The following is an 18,191-nucleotide window of genomic DNA, read 5'->3' as shown; positions in this document are numbered from 1 at the left end:
CTGTGTATTTGGCTTAACCGTGACGACCTCAGGCGTTCTAGAATACTTTTATACTTAAACATGTTCCGTCTGGACGTCAGACCGGACCCATATAGAGAATATAAATTCTTGTCTGTGCTCCCGGGGCAACGGTTCTCATTTTGTTTGCAGAAACTCAAAAAGGCAGACACTGATTGTGAAGCTTTGACCTTCATTAATTGAACAAAAAAACACAAAAAAGGAGCGTTGTGTCAACCATGACCGACTTCCTGCTTCATGTGGGTGTCAACCCAGCTGAGCTCAGACTTGGTAGATTCTCAACATTTCCAATAACAGAACACAGATCCAGTTATGTTCCTTTATGAAAACATTCACAAAAGAGGGAGGACATTTTTACTAAAAGTCAAAAAAGTAATAAAACACAAACAAACAAGAGTATAAAATCACTATTAATCTAAATTCATTAATACAGTAAACCTCGGATATATCGGACTCGGATATATCGGAAATTCGCTCACAACAGACAGATAAAAAAGAACCGATTTTTCTGTAATGCATTTCCAATAAAAATTCATTGCATATATCGGATTTTTTATAACGGATTTCGCCTATTTCGGACAAAATCTCCAGTCCCGTTCCAATGCATTTCCATTAAATTTCCATCGCATATATCGGATGGCCGCATCGTGGCGCTCCGATTCGCCGAATCGTGACAGGCCGCTATACGACGTCATTTGCAGCGTTTGCAGCGTTGCCTGCGCGTCCAGGTACATTGGAAACATAGTCAAGGAAGTGCCTTTTTATAACGGATAAAATCCGATTTACGCATATACCGGATATAAATCCAATATATGCGTAAAACGGACATTTTCCGGTATACGCATATAACGGATTTCGCTTATATCGGACAAAACCAGTGGGAACAATTGAATCCGATATATCCGAGGTTTACTGTATAGCAATTTTTCATTTTAATGTGTAATTTCTATCAATCTATCAACAAGGTTATATCATGAGGCATTGTTTTGACAGATCGTGGGTTCGCTATGTGCAGTATACTTCCAGCCCAACTAGTTTGCTGCCTAAACAGGCTACGAAGAAAAGTAAAGTAAACAAAAGTAAACAAACAAAGCCTAATATGGTCCTGGATCATCTTGACTAGCAAAACTACTAAGTCTATTTTCAAATACTGGAATATCATAGTATGGAGTGAGGTTCCCTGGGCTGCTGAAGTTAGCATATCAAAAACATTTATTCATTTTCTACCACTTATCCTTGTGAGGGTCGCAAGTATGCTGGAGCCTATCCCAGCTGTCTTCAGGCGGGGTACACCCTGGACTGGTGGCCAGCCAATCACAGGGCACATATAGACAAACAACCATTCACACTCACATTCATACCTATGGACAATTTGGAGTCGCTAATTAACCTAGCATGTTTTTGGAATGTGGGAGGAAACCGGAGTACCCGGAGAAAACCCACGCATACACAGGGAGAACATGCAAACTCAACACAGAGATACAAGAGAGTGGAGTCGAACTCGGGTCTCCTAGCTGTGTGGCCTGCGACTTTAATTACTTATTTATTCATTCATTCATTTTTTACCGCTTATCCTCAAGAGGGTCGTGGAGGGTGCTGGAGCCTATCCCAGCTGTTTTCAGGCGAGAGGCGGGGTACACCCTGGACTGGTGGCCAGCCAATCACAGGGCACATATAGACAAACAACCATTCACACTCACATTCATACCTATGGACAATTTGGAGTCGCTAATTAACCTAGCATGTTTTTGGAATGTGGGAGGAAAACCCACGCATGCACGGGGAGAACATGCAAACTCCACACAGAGATGCCCGAGGGTGGAATCGAACTCGGGTCTCCTAGCTGCGTGGCCTGTGACTTTTAATTATTATTGTTTTTAATATTTAATATAGAATTTGTGAACGTCAACGTGTGGAGATGAGGAGTATAGTGGTGATGTTCCCAGAAGTATGAGTAGTGAATGTTCACAGCTTCTTGGAATAAAGCTTCCAGTGTAGGACTCCATGTCACTTCTAATTGCTAATTGCTAATTGCTAATGATCCCAGTCCTTTATGGAGGAGGTATCTCATAACAATCCACACAGCAGCATCAAACCCATTTCAACTTTGAATGTTCCCTTCTTCAAGAGATTTAGGGCCCGGTTGTACAGCGCCCTCTATTGGTCTGGAGTGTGAAACCTGAACGAAGGCATTGGTTGAACTCAGCATGGCGTCCCAATGGCTGCTGAGGAGTCTTTGGCCCGATCATAGATTACTTCTACCTTCACCGTCTCATCCTTGCCCGAAGGCGACAGGGACGATGGCGATGGCGAGTGAGGCGTAGGTGATGAGAGCGCGGAGGTGGTGGCGGTGGAGGCGGAGGCGGAAGAGTAGGCGTCAGGGAGGCACTCGTCGCAGCAGCAGCAGCAGCAATCCATGAAGGCCTGGCCAAGCGATCGACACAAACACAGCAGCAGCACGGGCGTCGCCGAGCAACGTATAAACAAGAAAAACTGTCCCGCAAGGCCGAGCGCTGACAGAACCACGGTCGGGACCGAGACGTAAGCGAGAATGATGTTACATACGCTTTCTGGTAAATTACACGTAACATACAAAGCAATCAGCGCCATGACGGTGGAGCGTAGCCTCTGTTGACGCACATGCTTCTTCTTCTTCTTCTTTGTTGTTGTTGGGGAGGAAGATGAAGCACAGGACGACGATGATGATGATGAGCGTCTGCTTGCCGTCTTAACGGGGCTGGGCGCCGACACCTGCTTGGTGACCAGATCGCAGGCCAGAGTGAAGAGCAACGGCAGGCAGATGTAGCATCCAAACATCCACCACATGCGAGCCTGATGGTAGGTCAGCACCAGGGCGTACACGCTCTCCGGTAACGCTTCAGACGGCTCACGGACACACATATCCACCACTAAGGCATCCGATCGTACGTGGAAAGCCGCCGCCAGGGAGCCACCCACCTGACCCCGCTGAGGGGCGGCGGCGGCGGTGGCGCTCGGCAGACTGACTGCCTCCTGGAGCAGCTGCCATAAGAGCAGCTCAGGGGCAGCCAGCACTAAGGAGCCCAGCCAGATGACGGACAGCTTGGAGAGGATGGAACGGCAGGGTTCTATCCTCGACGTGTGCAGGGGTCCGGGTCCGGTGGCGGCATGAAAACGATCAATACTCAAAGCGCAGAGGCTGAAGGTGGCCACACCCAGAGAGGTCACCTGACAGAACAGGATGAAGGTTCATTAATTACTGATTTATAATCAACACATCAAAGTGTTCCATCAAAACACATAAAGATACAAAGAACATAGTATAGAACAAGTTGAGAAGATGTACAAATAATAAAACTTTATTTAAACGACTATGAAACAAACGGAGCCGCAGGAAAAGAAACATTCATTCATTTTCTACCGCTTTTTCCTCACGAGGGTCATGGGGGTGCTGGAGCCTATCCCAGCTGTCTATAGTTGAGAGGCAGGGTACACCCTGGACTGGTGGCCAGCCAATCACAGGGCACATATAGTCAAACAACCATTCACACTCACATTCATACCTATGGACAATTTGGAGTCGCTAATTAACCTAGCATGTTTTTGGAATGTGGGAGGAAACCGGAGTACCCGGAGAAAACCCACGTATGCACGGGGAGAAGATGCAAACTCAACACAGAGATGCCCGAGAGTGGAATCGAACTCGGGTCTCCTAGCTGTGTGGCCTGCGACTTTAATTACTCATTCATTCATTTATTCATTTTCTACCGCTTTTCCTCACGAGGGTTGTGGGTGGTGCTGGAGCCTATCCCAGCTGTCTTCAGGCAAGAGGCGGGGTACACCCTGGACTGGTGGCCAGCCAATCACAGGGCACATATAGACAAACAACCATTCACACTCACATTCATACCTATGGACAATTTGGAGTTGCTAATTAACCTAGCATGTTTTCGTAATGTGGGAGGAAACCGGAGTACCCGGAGAAAACTCCACACAGAGGGTGGAATTGAACTTGGGTTTCCAAGCTGTGGTGCCTCTGTGTTAACCACTTGCTCTTCATGAGTGGCTATGGGTAGTTATTAATTACATGTACACAAATTGGGCCTCTTTAGTGTGGGGTAAACCCTGGACTGGTGGCCAGCCAATCACAGGGCACATATAGACAAACAACCATTCACACTCACATTCATACCTATGGACAATTTGGAGTCGCTAATTAACCTAGCATGTTTTTGGAATGTGGGAGGAAACCGGAGTAAACCGGAGTACCCAGGGGAGACCATGCAAACTCCACACAGAGATGGTCGAGTGTGGAATCGAACCCTGGTGTCCTAGCTGTGAGGTATGCGTGCTAACCACTAAACCGCCGTGCCGCCCGGAAAAAGTAACAGAGGGCCTTTAATGCTGTCACACAATTGTGCGTGTTTTAAGTCTGCGGTCTGGGCCAGAAACATAGACTATCATTAGCCCGCACTTGTCCTCCCTCCCTCTTTGAGTACTTAACGACCTCCAACAGCTGAGACACAACTTAAGATAATTAACAGAGAGATCTAATTAGCATGAAAATGCCTGAACTAACAGAGCGGCCAAAGCTGCCAGCCTCCATCGGCTTTAAACACTCTGATGAACAAACATTCATTAGTGGGAAAGAAGTTTAGACTTTGATTAGCATCAACAAAGCTAAATACTACATGGCCCAGTGGGTAAAAAAAAACATAAATCCACAATAACATAGTGGTTTTGCAGGTGACCTTTTGGGGGGTACAAATAAATCCTCTGAGGTGTTTCTAGGGAAACCTAGCCTTCCGTGAACTTAGCGAACCTCAAAGTGAGCCGTGGAGGAGGGGACGGATGGCGGCCTCTTCTTTGGGATTAAAAAGCTCCTTTAAAAGAAGACTAAACAGTCCTTAAAGGCACGCTTATTGAATGTAAACACAATCTGTACAAATGTGAAAGAAAATACAAAACACGGTAATTTGTGTTTTGAAATACCATTTTAAAATATCTTTCTTGAGTACTTCATTCAAGTTATTTATTTGAACCGCAAAACAATACAGAATAAATATTGCTTGCAATTCCAGTCCATTGGCAATTGTCTTCTATTCCCAATGGAAAATTTCCAACTGTCATCTCATTAAATGCTAATGGTAATTTAATTTCATTTGAACATGCATCAGATTACAATTGAATGCATCACATAATCAGTTCACAGTTCCACATGTCCAAAAGGAGTAGGAAGAAGCAAAGCTTATTAAATCCTACCCCTCCATTTGGTACTTTTACAATCAGTAACTGTTACATTTGTTCACTTCCTGCTTTCATAATATAGTTCAAGTTTTTTTTTTGTCACGTACCACAGTTCCACATGTCCAAAAGGAGTAGGAAGAAGCAAAGCTTATTAAATCCTACCCCTCCATTTTTGGTACTTTTACAATCAGTAACTGTTACATTTGTTCACTTCCTGCTTTCCTAATATAGTTCAAGTTTTTTTTGGACACGTACCACAGTTCCATATGTCCAAAAGGAGTAGGAAGAAGCAAAGCTTATTAAATCCTACCCCTCCATCTGGTACTTTTACAATCAGTAACTGTTACATTTGTTCACTTCCTGCTTTCCTAATATAGTTTAAGTTTTTTTTTGTCACGTACCAAAGTACAAGGTGATATGAGCATCCAATGACATAATGGGTACCATAGTTAGTGTCAATATAGTGATATATATATAGTGTATATGTACATATAAGTGTTTCTAATGTACTTCTTCCCTGAGATCATATTTCTCCTCTCTTGTAGAGAAGTATTGGTTGACATTTTTAGCTAATTGTTTATTTTTAGCCTTATGCATTATTTTAGCTGTTTGAAGATGAACTATATCAGCAAGTTGAAGTATTTGTGAGTTTAGAAATAAGGAGTTAGTATGTTCTCTGTAGGTGGCATTATTAATTATCCTTACTGACCTTTTTTGCAGTACATTTAGCGAGTTTTGAGTTTAAAATTGCTTTTATAGTTATTAGCCCATATTTCCACACAATAAGTAAGATATGGTAGAACCAGAGAGCAATAGTGAGAGTGTGGAGTGATTTGTGATTGAGAACAAATTTTGCTTTGTTCAATATTGAAATATTTCTGGCCACCTTATGTTGTATATTGGGGCTGTAATGTTATTAATTTTAGTGTTTTGAATGAATGAAAGTTGAATAATAACTTAACATAATAAGTCATTTGAGAAATGATTCAAATCCCGTCCCCAATATCAATAATAATAATCGATGATAACGTCACTGACCTCCAGGTAGGGCACGAGGCGACAGGAAACGTCTCCTAGCAACCTCTTGAAGGTGAGTTCATGGAAGACGACCACAGGTAAGCAGAAGAACAGCACCAGGAAGTCGACAAGGGCCAGTCCGGCTAGGATGCAGTTCCAAGCGGTCTTCAGGTAAACATTATGCCACACCGTACACATGACGGCCAGGTTGCCCACCATGCCCACGGAGAAGAGCACCAGGGCCAGGAGCATCACCGCGTAAGCCCAGTAAGAACCGTCCGTGACCGGGAACAGCGGGTTAAGCATCCCGGTACCCCGGCCTGATGACATGTTACCCCGAAGGGCGGTGGTGCGGTGGTGGACCCGAGGTGTGGTGAAGTATCCGCTCGGGTCTTCATGAGGTCGCTGGTGGCTGTGATCTCGTCTCCTGGAAGTTCCGTCTTTAGCCCCGCGGGAATCTCGACTCAATTCCGGTGCTTCTAAACTCTCATCATCATCATCTAGAGGAGCCTCGTCCTTGACCAGCGGATCCAAAGCATCCTGGCCGCGGGTTGACGGGTGAGGGAGTCGGACATGGCTGCGGAGCTCCACTGAACAAACCAAAAGAAGCAAAGCAAAGATAACTCGGCTCATTTTTTTAGCGTTTATCTATTTAACAGTCCCTTGCTAAGACATATGCTCTCGTAAAAATTAACTTTTCACATCGAATAATCATAAAGTGTGACCTTCTTGTGGTGCTGATGCTGAAGTTATGAAGTTGTTCATTACTTCAGTGCGATGTTAGCATACCACACTGCAGAGTTACGCTTCCGGTGGAGCCTTTCAAAATATGACACCAGGAAGTGGGGCAAGCGCGGCACACACAAGTTGAAATGAATTTTTATTCACATTTTATCGCGTGCCTGACAATAATGCAGGAAAACAATCAAGTATGTGTACGGAAGTCCGTTTCCGCAACTGAAAAAAGTCTTAATTATGCGATAAGAAGGTCTAAATTATTACATGGAAACTGCGCATGTGCCACAGGTGCCGCCTTCTTCACTTGGCAAAAATGGCGACACACAGCGAGGTGGGTATCCTACTGAATAAGAATACAACCGCGGACAACTCTTTACACTTGTAGTAAATGTAGTTTGAGTTTTACAAATAACACATCGTATATCCACACACAATTGTGTCGCCATTTTTGCCAAGTGAAGAAGGCGGCACTTTTGGCACATGCGCAGTCTGTATCCAATAATTTCGACTTTTTTATCTCACAATTTTGACTTTCTTGTGTCCTAATTTCGACTTTCTTATCTCATAATTATGACTTACCATTGATACAACATTTTTTTGTCCAGTAACGGAAGCTGGCTTCCATATTTGTGAATCTATTAATCAAAACAGAACATTGACAACATGCATGATGTAATCAGTCAATCAACAAAATTAAAATGGCTGGTGGCACAAACAAAACAGTGAAGATTGTGGTTGAAACTTTGAAAGACGACAAGCAACAAAAGACAGCTTAAAAGATAAGTTAACAGCTAAAGAAAATGTAATATAATGTGTTATTTCTTTCATCATTTCAGGACGCTAAAAAGTTTGTGTTCCCTGTAGCTGAAGGATCATTATGTAATAGCAATTAGTATAATAAACATAATTTATTCACACATTATTCATTTGTGCATACATGATTCTGAAGTTATGTTCAAACTGCAACACAACAAGAACCTCTTTAACTCTTTTGGGAGGATTTGAGCTTCCTGCATGCATCCTTGTGTTTCTTGTGGTACTCCTGAGGATTAAAAAAAAATGTTATTATACATTCAAAGTATTTGTCGTGCTCATATTTTTATCCATGCAGAGTGATGCACCTCTTTGAGCGCCATCCTCCTCTCCTCCCACTGCTCTCGCTCCTCCTCCAGCTGAGAAGAACGACAGAACCACCTGGGGCCCTCTGATGGAGATGTTGAAAGATAACATCACACATACATTAATGGAGGGTAAACGATCTCAAAAGGCTGCTAAACATACTCTAATGGCTTCGATCATACCTAACAATCTGATGTCATTGAGGTGGAAGAAGAACAGGTCCTTCCTGGGAGCTGTTTCCACTCTGTCGACAGAAAAAGTGTTTTCAGTAACGGTCCAATATTAGGCTAAAGGTTTCTTATTGAACTATAGTATATATATATATATAAATATACCATATATATACCGTATTTTCCACACTATAAGTCACACTTTTTTTCATAGGTTGGCCGTTCCTGCGACTTATACTCCAGAGCGACTTATAAATGAAAAAAAGGGTTTATGTTACATAAACACTGGACACCTTTTCTGTTCATGTTTATTTTTTGTGTAGCTGAATAAGCATTGTGTTAGCATATCTTACACCTATTCAGCCTGTTCTCTATTCTTTTATTGGTAGAACTTGCCTTCCAAGAGGACGTAATGTCTGTTTTGGTCAAGTAGTTTGGAAAATAAATTACCCGCAAAAAATGCGACTTATACTCCAGTGCAACTTATGTATGTTTTTTTTCTACATAATTATGTATTTTTGGCCTTGTGCGACTTATACTCCGGAGTGACTTATAGTCCAGAAAATACGGTATATTATATATATATATATATATATATTTTTTTTTTTGCCTTGTGCGACTTATACCCCGGAGTGACTTATAGTCCAGAAAATATGGTAAAATACAGTATATTATTTATATATATATATATATAGTATACCGTATTTTCTGGACTATAAGTCGCACAAGGCCCAAAAAAAAAAAAAAAAATATATATATATATATATATATATATATATATCAAACATTTATTATGTTATTTTGTGTTGAGAGCTCCAATAATGTTCAAAACTGGATTTAACAGATCCTACACAGGTTTTCTGCCATAACTACAAAAATATTAAATGTATTAATGCTACTTTACAGACTTATCACAATCGGGTCTGGAACTAATTAACCACAATAAACGAATGATGAATATGTATGTGGAATACGAAAAAGGCAACTGTCTGGAATGTATGGTGACAGATGGCTGGATGTCATTAAACTTGCATTTTCTCATACATGGCATATCACATATATAGTATAGTATGGGATGGCATATTGTTGTTGTGGTGAAAAGTAATAGTAGTTTTTCTCACTGGTTGTTTTTAGGTGCAGATGTGTTTTTCTCCTCCTCTTTTTCGTCATCTTCTTCCTCCTCCTCGTCCTCCTCTGAGCTGCTATCTTGTAAACGGGGATCTTGTTGCCATGGCACCTTTGCAGCCCGGATGCTCTCCACCTTATACTCAGCTGGCACATACATCAGACATACAGTAAACATTTAAAAAGTCTTATATCGTCATCCTAGTGTGGCGATGACCTGCCTGTCTTTTCACTTTCTGCTTCTGTGTCGTTGCCAAAGAAGGAGAAGCTGAATCCAGAAGGCTCCTCCCTTCCTGCGCTGGCATCACTGAATAGAGATGTCAGAGGTGTGGGCTGCTCTTCATCCTCTCCTGCTTCAACATCTTCTTCTACTTGGTCCCAGTTGGTTTTCACTTCCTCTGACTCCTTGTTATCCTTCGTTTGACCAAACATGGCCTTCAGGTCGCCGGTCACGTCGTAGTAGATCTCCTTGGAAACTTCAGGAAGCTTCTGAGCCTCTTCCTTCTTCTTTCTACGGGCTGACTTGCTGTGAAGAGCACAGAGGAAACAAAACACAGTCTAAGCTATCACTCTTTAAACAGTATAATGACTAATGACGGGGTTGTATAATTTATTATATTTATATATTATAGTAATTATTATAATTTAAGGTAAATATACTTGTTTTGTAGTGTATTTCTCAGCATACTTAAATGTAGCAAATTATATATCTGAACAGGGCGAGTTTTCCTCACTATTGCTAGCTAAGCAGTAGCGTAATAGCGGCCTCTGTTGGCGTTAGTGTGAATTACAGTACACTGCAAAACAACTGCAATTTGAGAACATCCATCAAAGTTGGGGTTGCTCGATTCTGCGTAATAGCGGCCTCTGTTGGCGTTAGTGTGAATTACAATACACTGCAAAACAACTGCAATTTGAGAACATAAAAACAATGCAAAAATTGTGAATGAGATTACAAGTCACATCTATACATTCTATACAAGCTATACATTCAATTAGAGCTTAAGTTTGTGGCTAAACTTTGCCTCATCACTATTATAGTGGAACCTTTGTTAGCATCTGCCCCGGTTTACATGATTTTTGTCCAAAATCGACACCACAATTATGTCTTGGTTTGCGTGCATTCTCCTGTTCGCATATTATATATATATTTATATATATTTTTGGATTTTCTGGAATGGATTTATATTATTTCTTAAAAGGAAAAAATCAATCCGGTTAGCGTCCGTTTCGGTTCAGAGTCAGACCTTCTGGAACGAACCTAACTAATGCATGCGTGTGGGTGTAGGAACAGGAAAAGGGTGGATGTAAAATCCTTTCAGGACATTTGAAAAAAACCTAACCAACGCAGATTCCTACCTCTCCTTCTTGGGAACGTCTGTTTTGGTCTCAAAGGTGGCGTGCTCCTCTTTGCTGGGGTCGTAGTGGAGCGCTGACACGTCCCTGCCGACACATTTTTAACACATTAGAATATCAATCAATCAATCAATCACGTGGATGCTGGTGCTTATCTCAGCTGTCTTTGGGTGAGATGCAGGGTAAACCCTGGACTGGTCTCACTAGAAAACCACCAGTGTTCATTTTATGATGCTGACCTAAAGGTCTTGGCTTTACTGGCTGTTTTTCCAGTGGCGGGTTGTTGTCCCAGAACGTTGTACAAGATGGAGATGGTTCTCTTCCTCTCCTCCTGCAGAGCCTCGTCATCATTGACCGGGCCGGTCGTCCCCTCTGAAACATTAACATCCATTTAATCATCCAAAAAACAGACAGACATTCACCGTACCTTTCACCTGAATAGTCTCACCTAGTTCTTCCTTGTTGTCGTCGTTCTCGACCTCCTCCTCTTCCAGGAAGCGAGAGTCCATTCGGAAACGCTCGTCTGTCCCAAAGCGAGACTGCAGCTCCATTAGCTAAACCACACACACATGATATTACAGCACTGTTTAGGATCTTGATGAAGATGTCGATGAACGGTGCCATTTTTAGCAGCGAGCAATTGCAAGAACTTGTCACCTTTTGTCCAGCTTGACCTTCAAACTGAGGCCTGAGGTCAAACCTGGTCTCATCGTCCTCTTCATCGTCATCCTCCTCGTCTTCACTGCTGCTGAACAGCTGAGGGCCCGACTGTTTCGGATGCTCCTGCACACACACACACACACACACACACACACACACACACACAAATCAGTCTAATTTGCATTCATGGCTAAGAAGTTCAACCTAACTTACCTTCGCTTTCATTGGTCCGCTGTCACCGGCTGATTTATCCTCACTGTCTGAGGCCACCGCCTCTGATTGGCTGTCCTGGAGCAGTGACTTTTTAGACGCCATGACCTCTGTCTGCTCATCATCATCATCATCATCATCATCACCATCCGAGTCAAAGACGACGTGTTTTCCTGTTCTTTTAGGAAGAGTGTCCTAATTGATATCAATGAAGAAGAGATGAAACGTGTGTGAGAAATGAAACGTTTTGTGGTTGGAGTCGTGAGTGGCATGAAGAAAAGCTCTTACCACATTGGCTAGCGCCCCCTGGATGAGCTTCTTCTGCTCTTCGGCTTCCTTTTGTCTCTGCTGGACTGCGGCCAGCCTCCTCGTGTTGGCCTTCTTCTGTCGCTCTTCTTCTTCCTCAGCGCTTAGCTGGAGATGACAGAAAACTTTGCTTTGGTCCTCCTGCTCCTCTTCTTCTTCTTCTTCACTTTCCTCCTCCGACTCCTCAAGGTGTGAAACATCATCTTCAGGAAAGGATGAAGATGCTAGCGCCCCCTGGATGAGCTTCTTCTGCTCTTCAGGTTCCTTTTGTCTCTGCTGGACTGCGGCCAGGCTCCTCGTGTTGGCCTTCTTCTGTTGCTCTTCTTCCTCCTGAGCGCTTAGCTGGAGATGACAGAAAACTTCGCTTTCCTCCTCTTCTTCTTCTTCTTCACTTTCCTCCTCCTCTTCTTCTTCTTCACTTTCCTCCTCCGGCTCCTCAAGGTGTGAAACATCATCTTCAGGAAAGGATGAAGATGCTAGCGCCCCCTGGATGAGCTTCTTCTGCTCTTCAGGTTCCTTTTGTCTCTGCTGGACTGCGGCCAACCTCCTCGTGTTGTCCTTCTTCTGTCGCTCTTCTTCCTTCTGAGCGCTTAGCTGAAGATGACCGAGAACTTTGCATTCCTCCTCCTCTTCTTCTTCTTCACTTTCCTCCTCCTCTTCTTCTTCACTTTCCTCCTCCTCATCAAGGTGTGAAACATCATCTTCAGGAAAGGATGAAGATGTCTGATTCGGCTGACTGGCCTTTGGCCTTCGTTCTTCCTTTTCTTCCTTTGTACGAAAAGTTTTGTCCTCCTCGTCCGACTCAGCACTTTCAGACTCCGACATGTGTTTAAGATCAGGAGTTTCTAGTATTCTAGTACTTTTGGTCATGTGACACGTATCGGTTAGGGTTCTGGTCCCCTGAAAAGCAGGCAGCAGCGTCTTCCTTTTTGGCTTCTGTTCATCCCTGCTGTTGTCCTCCTTCATTAGCGAGGCTAGAATATCTTCGGGTAGGATTCCTTTCTTAGAAGGAAGTCCTTTTCCAGGTGTGACTTTTGCGGGGGCGATGCTTGGTGTTGGAGTCTCTGAGGTCTCCTGAAATTCCTCGGCTAACTTCTGAAGATCAGACATAGAGATCTCCAGATGGGTGACATTGGAAAACATGGCCTCGTAGTCTGAATCATCGGAATCATCTGAGTCCATCTCGTCCTCATCATCCTCATCAGATCTGCAGCTGAGTGTTTGTTTCTGCGTCTGCTGTGAACACTGAGTTTTTCCAGAAGTGTCCCTTTCCTCTCCATATGGACTTTTCATTTTCACGTTTTTCATCCTTACAGCTTCCCTTTCTGGAATGTTGTCAGGATTTGGCTGAGGAGGTTTCTCTACTGCGGGAAGATAAGGTTTCCTTGAAGCGAAGATTTCATCTGTGTCGGCAGAGTCGTAATCCTCGTCCTCGTTGACTGACCTGCCTACAATTCACAAGAAATGTTAATTCTGACACATTTTTAAAAAATAACTCCAATTTCACACATACTTTAAATTATCATCATCATTATTAGACTTCTAATTGTCTTGTTATGCTTTAAAAAAAATAACTTGTCCATAGGTATGAATGTGAGTGTGAATGGTTGTTTGTCTATATGTGCCCTGTGATTGGCTGGCCACCAGTCCAGGGTGTACCCCGCCTCTCGCCCGAAGACAGCTGGGATAGGCTCCAGCACGGCCGCAACCCTTGTGAGGATAAGCAGTAGAAAATGAATGAATGATAAAAAAAAAAAATGGCTGCACGGTGAAAAAGTGGTTAGGCTGCACATCTAGGAGACCTGAGTTAGATTCCCCGCTTGCGTTTCCTCCCACATGCTAGGTTAATTGGCGACTCCAAATTGTCCATAGGTATGAATGTGAGTGTGAATGGTTGTTTGTCTATATGTGCCCTGTGATTGGCTGGCCACCAGTCCAGGGTGTACCCCGCCTCTCGCCCAAAGACAGCTGGGATAGGCTCCAGCACGCCCGCAACCCTTGTGAGGATAAGCGGTAGAAAATGAATGAATGATTAAAAAAAAAATGGCTGCATGGTGCTCAAGTGGTTAGGCCGCACATCTAGGAGACCTGAGTTAGATTCCCCGCTTGAATCTCCTCCCACATGCTGGGTTAATTGGCAACTCCAAATTGTCCATAGGTATGAATGTGAGTGTGAATGGTTGTTTGTCTATATGTGCCCTGTGATTGGCTGGCCACCAGTCCAGGGTGTAGAAGACAGCTGGGATAGGCTCCAGCATACCCATGACCCTCGTGAGGATAAGCGCTCGAAAATGAATGAATGAATGAATGAATGTGCACTTGGGGGGGGGGGGGGGGTACAACAGTGAATCTCGCACACAATAAAACTAAAATAAAGTAAAATTATTCCAACAACATGCATGCTAGGTTAATTGGCCACTCCAAATTGTCCATAGGTATGAATGTGAGTGTGAATGGTTGTTTGTCTATATGTGCCCTGTGATTGGCTGGCCACCAGTCCAGGGTGTACCCCGCCTCTCGTCCGAAGACAGCTGGGATAGGCTCCAGCATACCCATGACCCTCGTGAGGATAAGCGGTAGAAAATGAATGAATGAATGCTGTACACAACCATGGAGTATCCCACAATATATGATAATAACTGTAATATGTATGATAATAACTGTAATATGTAGTACTTTTCCAAAATTTACCTCCATGCTGCTGCTGCTTCTGCAAGTCTAAGTAATCATATCCCACCACTTCCAGGATATCCTCCTGCGAGTCCGCCTCCATTGCATGATGGGAAGGCTGCTGAAGCGCTACCAGATGTTTTAGGTCTTCATCAGAGTCCACATCACTGTCCTCGTAACGTGGACCGTTCTTCTGTGGTTGTCTGTGGTTGAGTGGCGCTTTGAATCCGTTGGTCAGCTGATGAGGCTGCGCTTGTCTACAAGCGTAGAGGGGGGGGGGGGGTAAAAACTTTAGTACATTGTGGAGTCCAGACCTATTAAGAACCTCTAAGAACCCCCCACAATCATGTTACCTGCTTGTGCTCACAGGTGTTGCCACGTCTGTTCGACTCTTCTTGGTTCTTGGGGGCTCGTAAGGCGGGAACTCACCCCGCCTCTTCTTGCTGATGTCATCGTCTCCCCCGTCGACCTCCCAGGTGAGCTGGGCGACAGGGGTGTGAAGGTCTTCGTCGGGAGGCGCCAACTTACGGATGTTGTGGCTGTACTTGGACGGGTCATACTTGAGGGTTCGGGATTTGTTTCCTTTCCGATGCGTGAGCTGCATGATGGGGAGGACTCGTCCAAATTTACTGACCACCCAGTCCTGAGAACAGAGGACTAAGAATCAGAATCAGAAAAGGGTTTATTGCCAGGTATGATCGAACACATACTAGGAATTTGTTTTGGTGAAGTAGGTGCAGACACATCTATTAAAAAAGAATGAAAAATACAAAATATACAGTAAACCTCGGATATATCGGATTCAATTGTTCCCACTGGTTTTGTCCGATATAAGCGAAATCCGTTATATGCGTATACCGGAAAATGTCCGTTTTACGCATATATCGGATTTATATCCGGTATATGCGTAAATCGGATTTTATCTGTTATAAAAAGGCACTTCCTTGACTATGTTTCCAATGTACCTGGACTGGGCAATGAAAAGAGACGTAAGGTAATGAGAATTGAACTTTATTGGACTTTATTGGATTGAGCATAACAAATTGTTAATTAAGCTAGGCCCTGTTACGCCCGTCAGGCCTACGTTATTTCCAATAGTGAGGTTAAGATCTCATTCACTGCTGTGCTAGTATTATTGACGTCACTCACTTTTATATTTGTCCTAAATCTGGAGCCAGGAGAAAGACAATAGCCAGTGACATCAACAAGATTAGCATAACGATGCGGCCATCCGATATATGCCAGGGAAATTTCATGGAAATGCATTGGAACGGGACTGGAGATTTTGTCGGAAATAGGCGAAATCCGTTATAAAAAATCCGATATATGCAATGAATTTTTATTGGAAATGCATTACAGAAAAATCGGTTCTTTTTTATCTGTCCGTTGTGTGCGAATTTCCGATATACCCAAGGTTTACTGTACAGTATAAATATATGCACAGTCTGTTTTTTGTTTGTTATTCCGGAAGTGCAGTCTGATTGTTTTCCCAAGAGTCCAAACTGGGCGTTAAGTAACCTTTGGTTGAATATTAATGATGCTATTTAGTAAAAACTGACACACTTATTGCCATTTTTTTACATTTTGGCTGTAATAGTCCTTACATTGACATTCTACACATAATTTAAACTGCATATAAACCCAATTTCAAGCGCAGTGTTTGCATGCACAAAGTTGATTGGACCTTGTGTCCTGGTATTTCCGTCCCCGGCACAGCGGCCTTCATGGTGAAGTCGTTGACGCCGGCTTTGCTGAATGAATCCAGCACCTTCTGTTTATGGTTCTCAGCTGCACTCTGATTGGGAAGCTGCAACTCCATCTCCCTCTCCAGAGCAAGTCTAAAACAGCAAAGCCATAAATAAGCCAGAATCTGTGACCAGTGATATGAACAATGATCACCGTTACCTGTGCAGAAAGCTCTCCTTTGCTGGCTCAATTTGCAAAGTTCCTCCTTTCCATTTGGATTTGTTCAACACCGTCATACCTGAAGGAGAAAACAAACTTTTCTTCTTGCTTAACAAATGAATTTGCCGTTAAATTCACTTACATTTCTTCAGATCTGTGTCTGAAATATTGATGTTGACATAAGCAAATGTTTTGTAGGGGATACCTGCAAAGAAAAATAGTTAAACCAAATTTGGTGATTACAGTGCAGTATTGTGGATTTCGTCATATGTATTATTTTAACGTTTAACGTCTATCAAAGCGGAAGCTTCATTGTAAAGATATACATGAAACATTGTTATTTATTGCGGCTTTCAGGGTGTCAGTGTTATTGTTACCCTCATCATCCCTCCTCGTCCGGATCTCTACATCCTCCACACCCCCAAACTTTCCAAATCGATCCTTGAGATCTTTCTGGGTGATCGTATGGCTCAACCCGCCGACATACAGTCGTTGCATCTCACTGGCCAATGCTGCACTGTTATTATACAAACACAAAGCACAAGTTAGTATCTCCACATAATCTCTCAAGACACTGGTTAAAGTAGGATGACATATTAATAACCACACACCATAGAATATCTTGCTACTAACTGTACAATTGCCACAGTTATATAACTTTTAGGAGCTAGCTAACAATCTGGTTAGCATCAAGTAAATATCTATACCAGGGGTCAGCAACCCGCGGCTCCAGAGCCGCATGTGGCTCTTCAGCCTCTTTGTTGTGGCTCCCTATTTTTTAACACCCGAGTGGGGAAAATGCACGTCTTTTGTAATGAGTTTAAAAAAATCCAACTTTGTGTGAGACCATGAATGCATCCCGACTGAGTTCTGACCGGTGATTGGATGAGGATGAGCAGACAGGATGCTATTTATGGTAAACATGAAGGAAAATAAGTAATACTTTCTCAGAGCTATTTGACAATTCTAAAAAATAAAGTAGAGATCATTTAAAAACAGCGGCATGGGAACTTGTTTGCGCCAGAGTAAACAAATCCGGTAGGTTTACAGTAGTTTACACATAAATTTATGTAAGTTTATCTCCAATACTAGCAAGAGTACTCCAACTCGTCTTTTCTTATCTGAACTACTTTGATACCCCCAAATTCCCTCCAATGTTGTTTTAAACATTGTTTTGCGGCTCCAGGCTATTTTTCTTCAGTGGGCAAGGGGGTAAAATGGCTCTTTTCATAGTAAAGGTTGCCGACCCCTGATCTATACCATGCATTCTGTAGATGTCCGCGCATGCGTGTATTAATAATATCACGTCCTGACTTGAACGTAAACTAAGACAGCTAACAACTAAGTTTAGCCCATTTGTCCCATATACGATAAAGTAACATTTTCTACAAAAAAACATATGAAGTAATTCATAGAGCGAGAGAAAGTCCCTGAAATATTTACCTCACATGGATCCAGCCGGTGTCACCTTTAAATGGATCCGATACTACGGTCCTCTCGTCATTACTGTCCGCTATTGTTTCTTTACATTTCAATAGTTCCCCGTTGATAGTTTTGATTTAAAAATTTCACAAAAATATGAAAACAACTGGAAGTTATTACATACCAAAACAAAATATGTAAAAAAAATGTAATACAATTATTAAGCTAACCCTTTTCGACACACTGTTT

The 18,191-nt window shown here is 42.9% G+C and overlaps 2 protein-coding genes and 1 long non-coding RNA gene across 5 annotated transcripts; 1 reads left to right on the top strand and 2 right to left on the bottom strand.

Moving 5' to 3' along the window:
- Nucleotides 1-1,927: 1,927 nt before the first annotated feature.
- gpr37l1a (G protein-coupled receptor 37 like 1a) lies at nucleotides 1,928-6,894 on the bottom strand. The gene is made up of 2 exons (XM_058055136.1): nucleotides 6,283-6,894; nucleotides 1,928-3,225 (listed from the first exon to the last, which is right to left on the bottom strand). Exons 1-2 carry the CDS (start codon nucleotides 6,892-6,894, stop codon nucleotides 2,221-2,223), a joined length of 1,617 nt encoding a protein of 538 aa, XP_057911119.1. The 3' UTR covers nucleotides 1,928-2,220.
- Nucleotides 6,895-7,292: 398 nt separating this feature from the next.
- Nucleotides 7,293-10,475, top strand: LOC131106536 (uncharacterized). Its single transcript, XR_009120091.1, has 5 exons — nucleotides 7,293-7,330; nucleotides 8,111-8,249; nucleotides 9,423-9,583; nucleotides 9,673-9,739; nucleotides 9,855-10,475. It is a non-coding gene; the product is annotated as an uncharacterized LOC131106536 (long non-coding RNA).
- Nucleotides 7,893-18,092, bottom strand: nol8 (nucleolar protein 8). 3 transcript variants are annotated; one of them, XM_058055708.1, is made up of 18 exons: nucleotides 17,964-18,092; nucleotides 16,898-17,037; nucleotides 16,663-16,725; nucleotides 16,521-16,599; nucleotides 16,300-16,453; nucleotides 14,969-15,258; nucleotides 14,637-14,872; nucleotides 11,928-13,393; nucleotides 11,643-11,834; nucleotides 11,427-11,552; nucleotides 11,218-11,323; nucleotides 11,009-11,141; nucleotides 10,773-10,856; nucleotides 9,635-9,939; nucleotides 9,410-9,560; nucleotides 8,301-8,362; nucleotides 8,121-8,203; nucleotides 7,893-8,041 (listed from the first exon to the last, which is right to left on the bottom strand). In XM_058055708.1, exons 2-18 carry the CDS (start codon nucleotides 17,016-17,018, stop codon nucleotides 7,982-7,984), a joined length of 3,711 nt encoding a protein of 1,236 aa, XP_057911691.1. In that variant the 5' UTR covers nucleotides 17,019-17,037; nucleotides 17,964-18,092; the 3' UTR covers nucleotides 7,893-7,981. The 3 variants fall into 3 exon arrangements, with proteins under 3 accessions (XP_057911691.1, XP_057911690.1, XP_057911692.1); XM_058055707.1 differs by lacking the exon at nucleotides 17,964-18,092 and adding an exon at nucleotides 17,781-17,944; XM_058055709.1 differs by lacking the exon at nucleotides 17,964-18,092 and adding an exon at nucleotides 17,132-17,234.
- Between the last annotated feature and the right edge of the window lie 99 nt (nucleotides 18,093-18,191).

Source organism: Doryrhamphus excisus, chromosome 18, assembly GCF_030265055.1.
Source record: "Doryrhamphus excisus isolate RoL2022-K1 chromosome 18, RoL_Dexc_1.0, whole genome shotgun sequence".
Taxonomy (NCBI): domain Eukaryota; kingdom Metazoa; phylum Chordata; class Actinopteri; order Syngnathiformes; family Syngnathidae; genus Doryrhamphus; species Doryrhamphus excisus.
The sequence above is the reverse complement of the archived record's forward strand: the minus strand, read 5'-3'. Positions and strand labels throughout refer to the sequence as shown.

Coding starts and splice junctions, on each gene's coding strand:
- gpr37l1a (XM_058055136.1), bottom strand. CDS start 6,894: ATGAGCCGAGTTATCTTTGCTTTGCTTCTTTTGGTTTGTTCAGTGGAG. Junction 3,226..6,282: donor GCCTCGTGCCCTACCTGGAG/GTCAGTGACGTT, acceptor CTGTTCTGTCAG/GTGACCTCTCTGGGTGTGGC.
- nol8 (XM_058055707.1), bottom strand. CDS start 17,806: ATGCGCGGACATCTACAGAATGCATG. Junction 11,142..11,217: donor CGACAACAAGGAAGAACTAG/GTGAGACTATTC, acceptor TTAATGTTTCAG/AGGGGACGACCGGCCCGGTC. Junction 10,857..11,008: donor AGTAAAGCCAAGACCTTTAG/GTCAGCATCATA, acceptor ATGTGTCGGCAG/GGACGTGTCAGCGCTCCACT.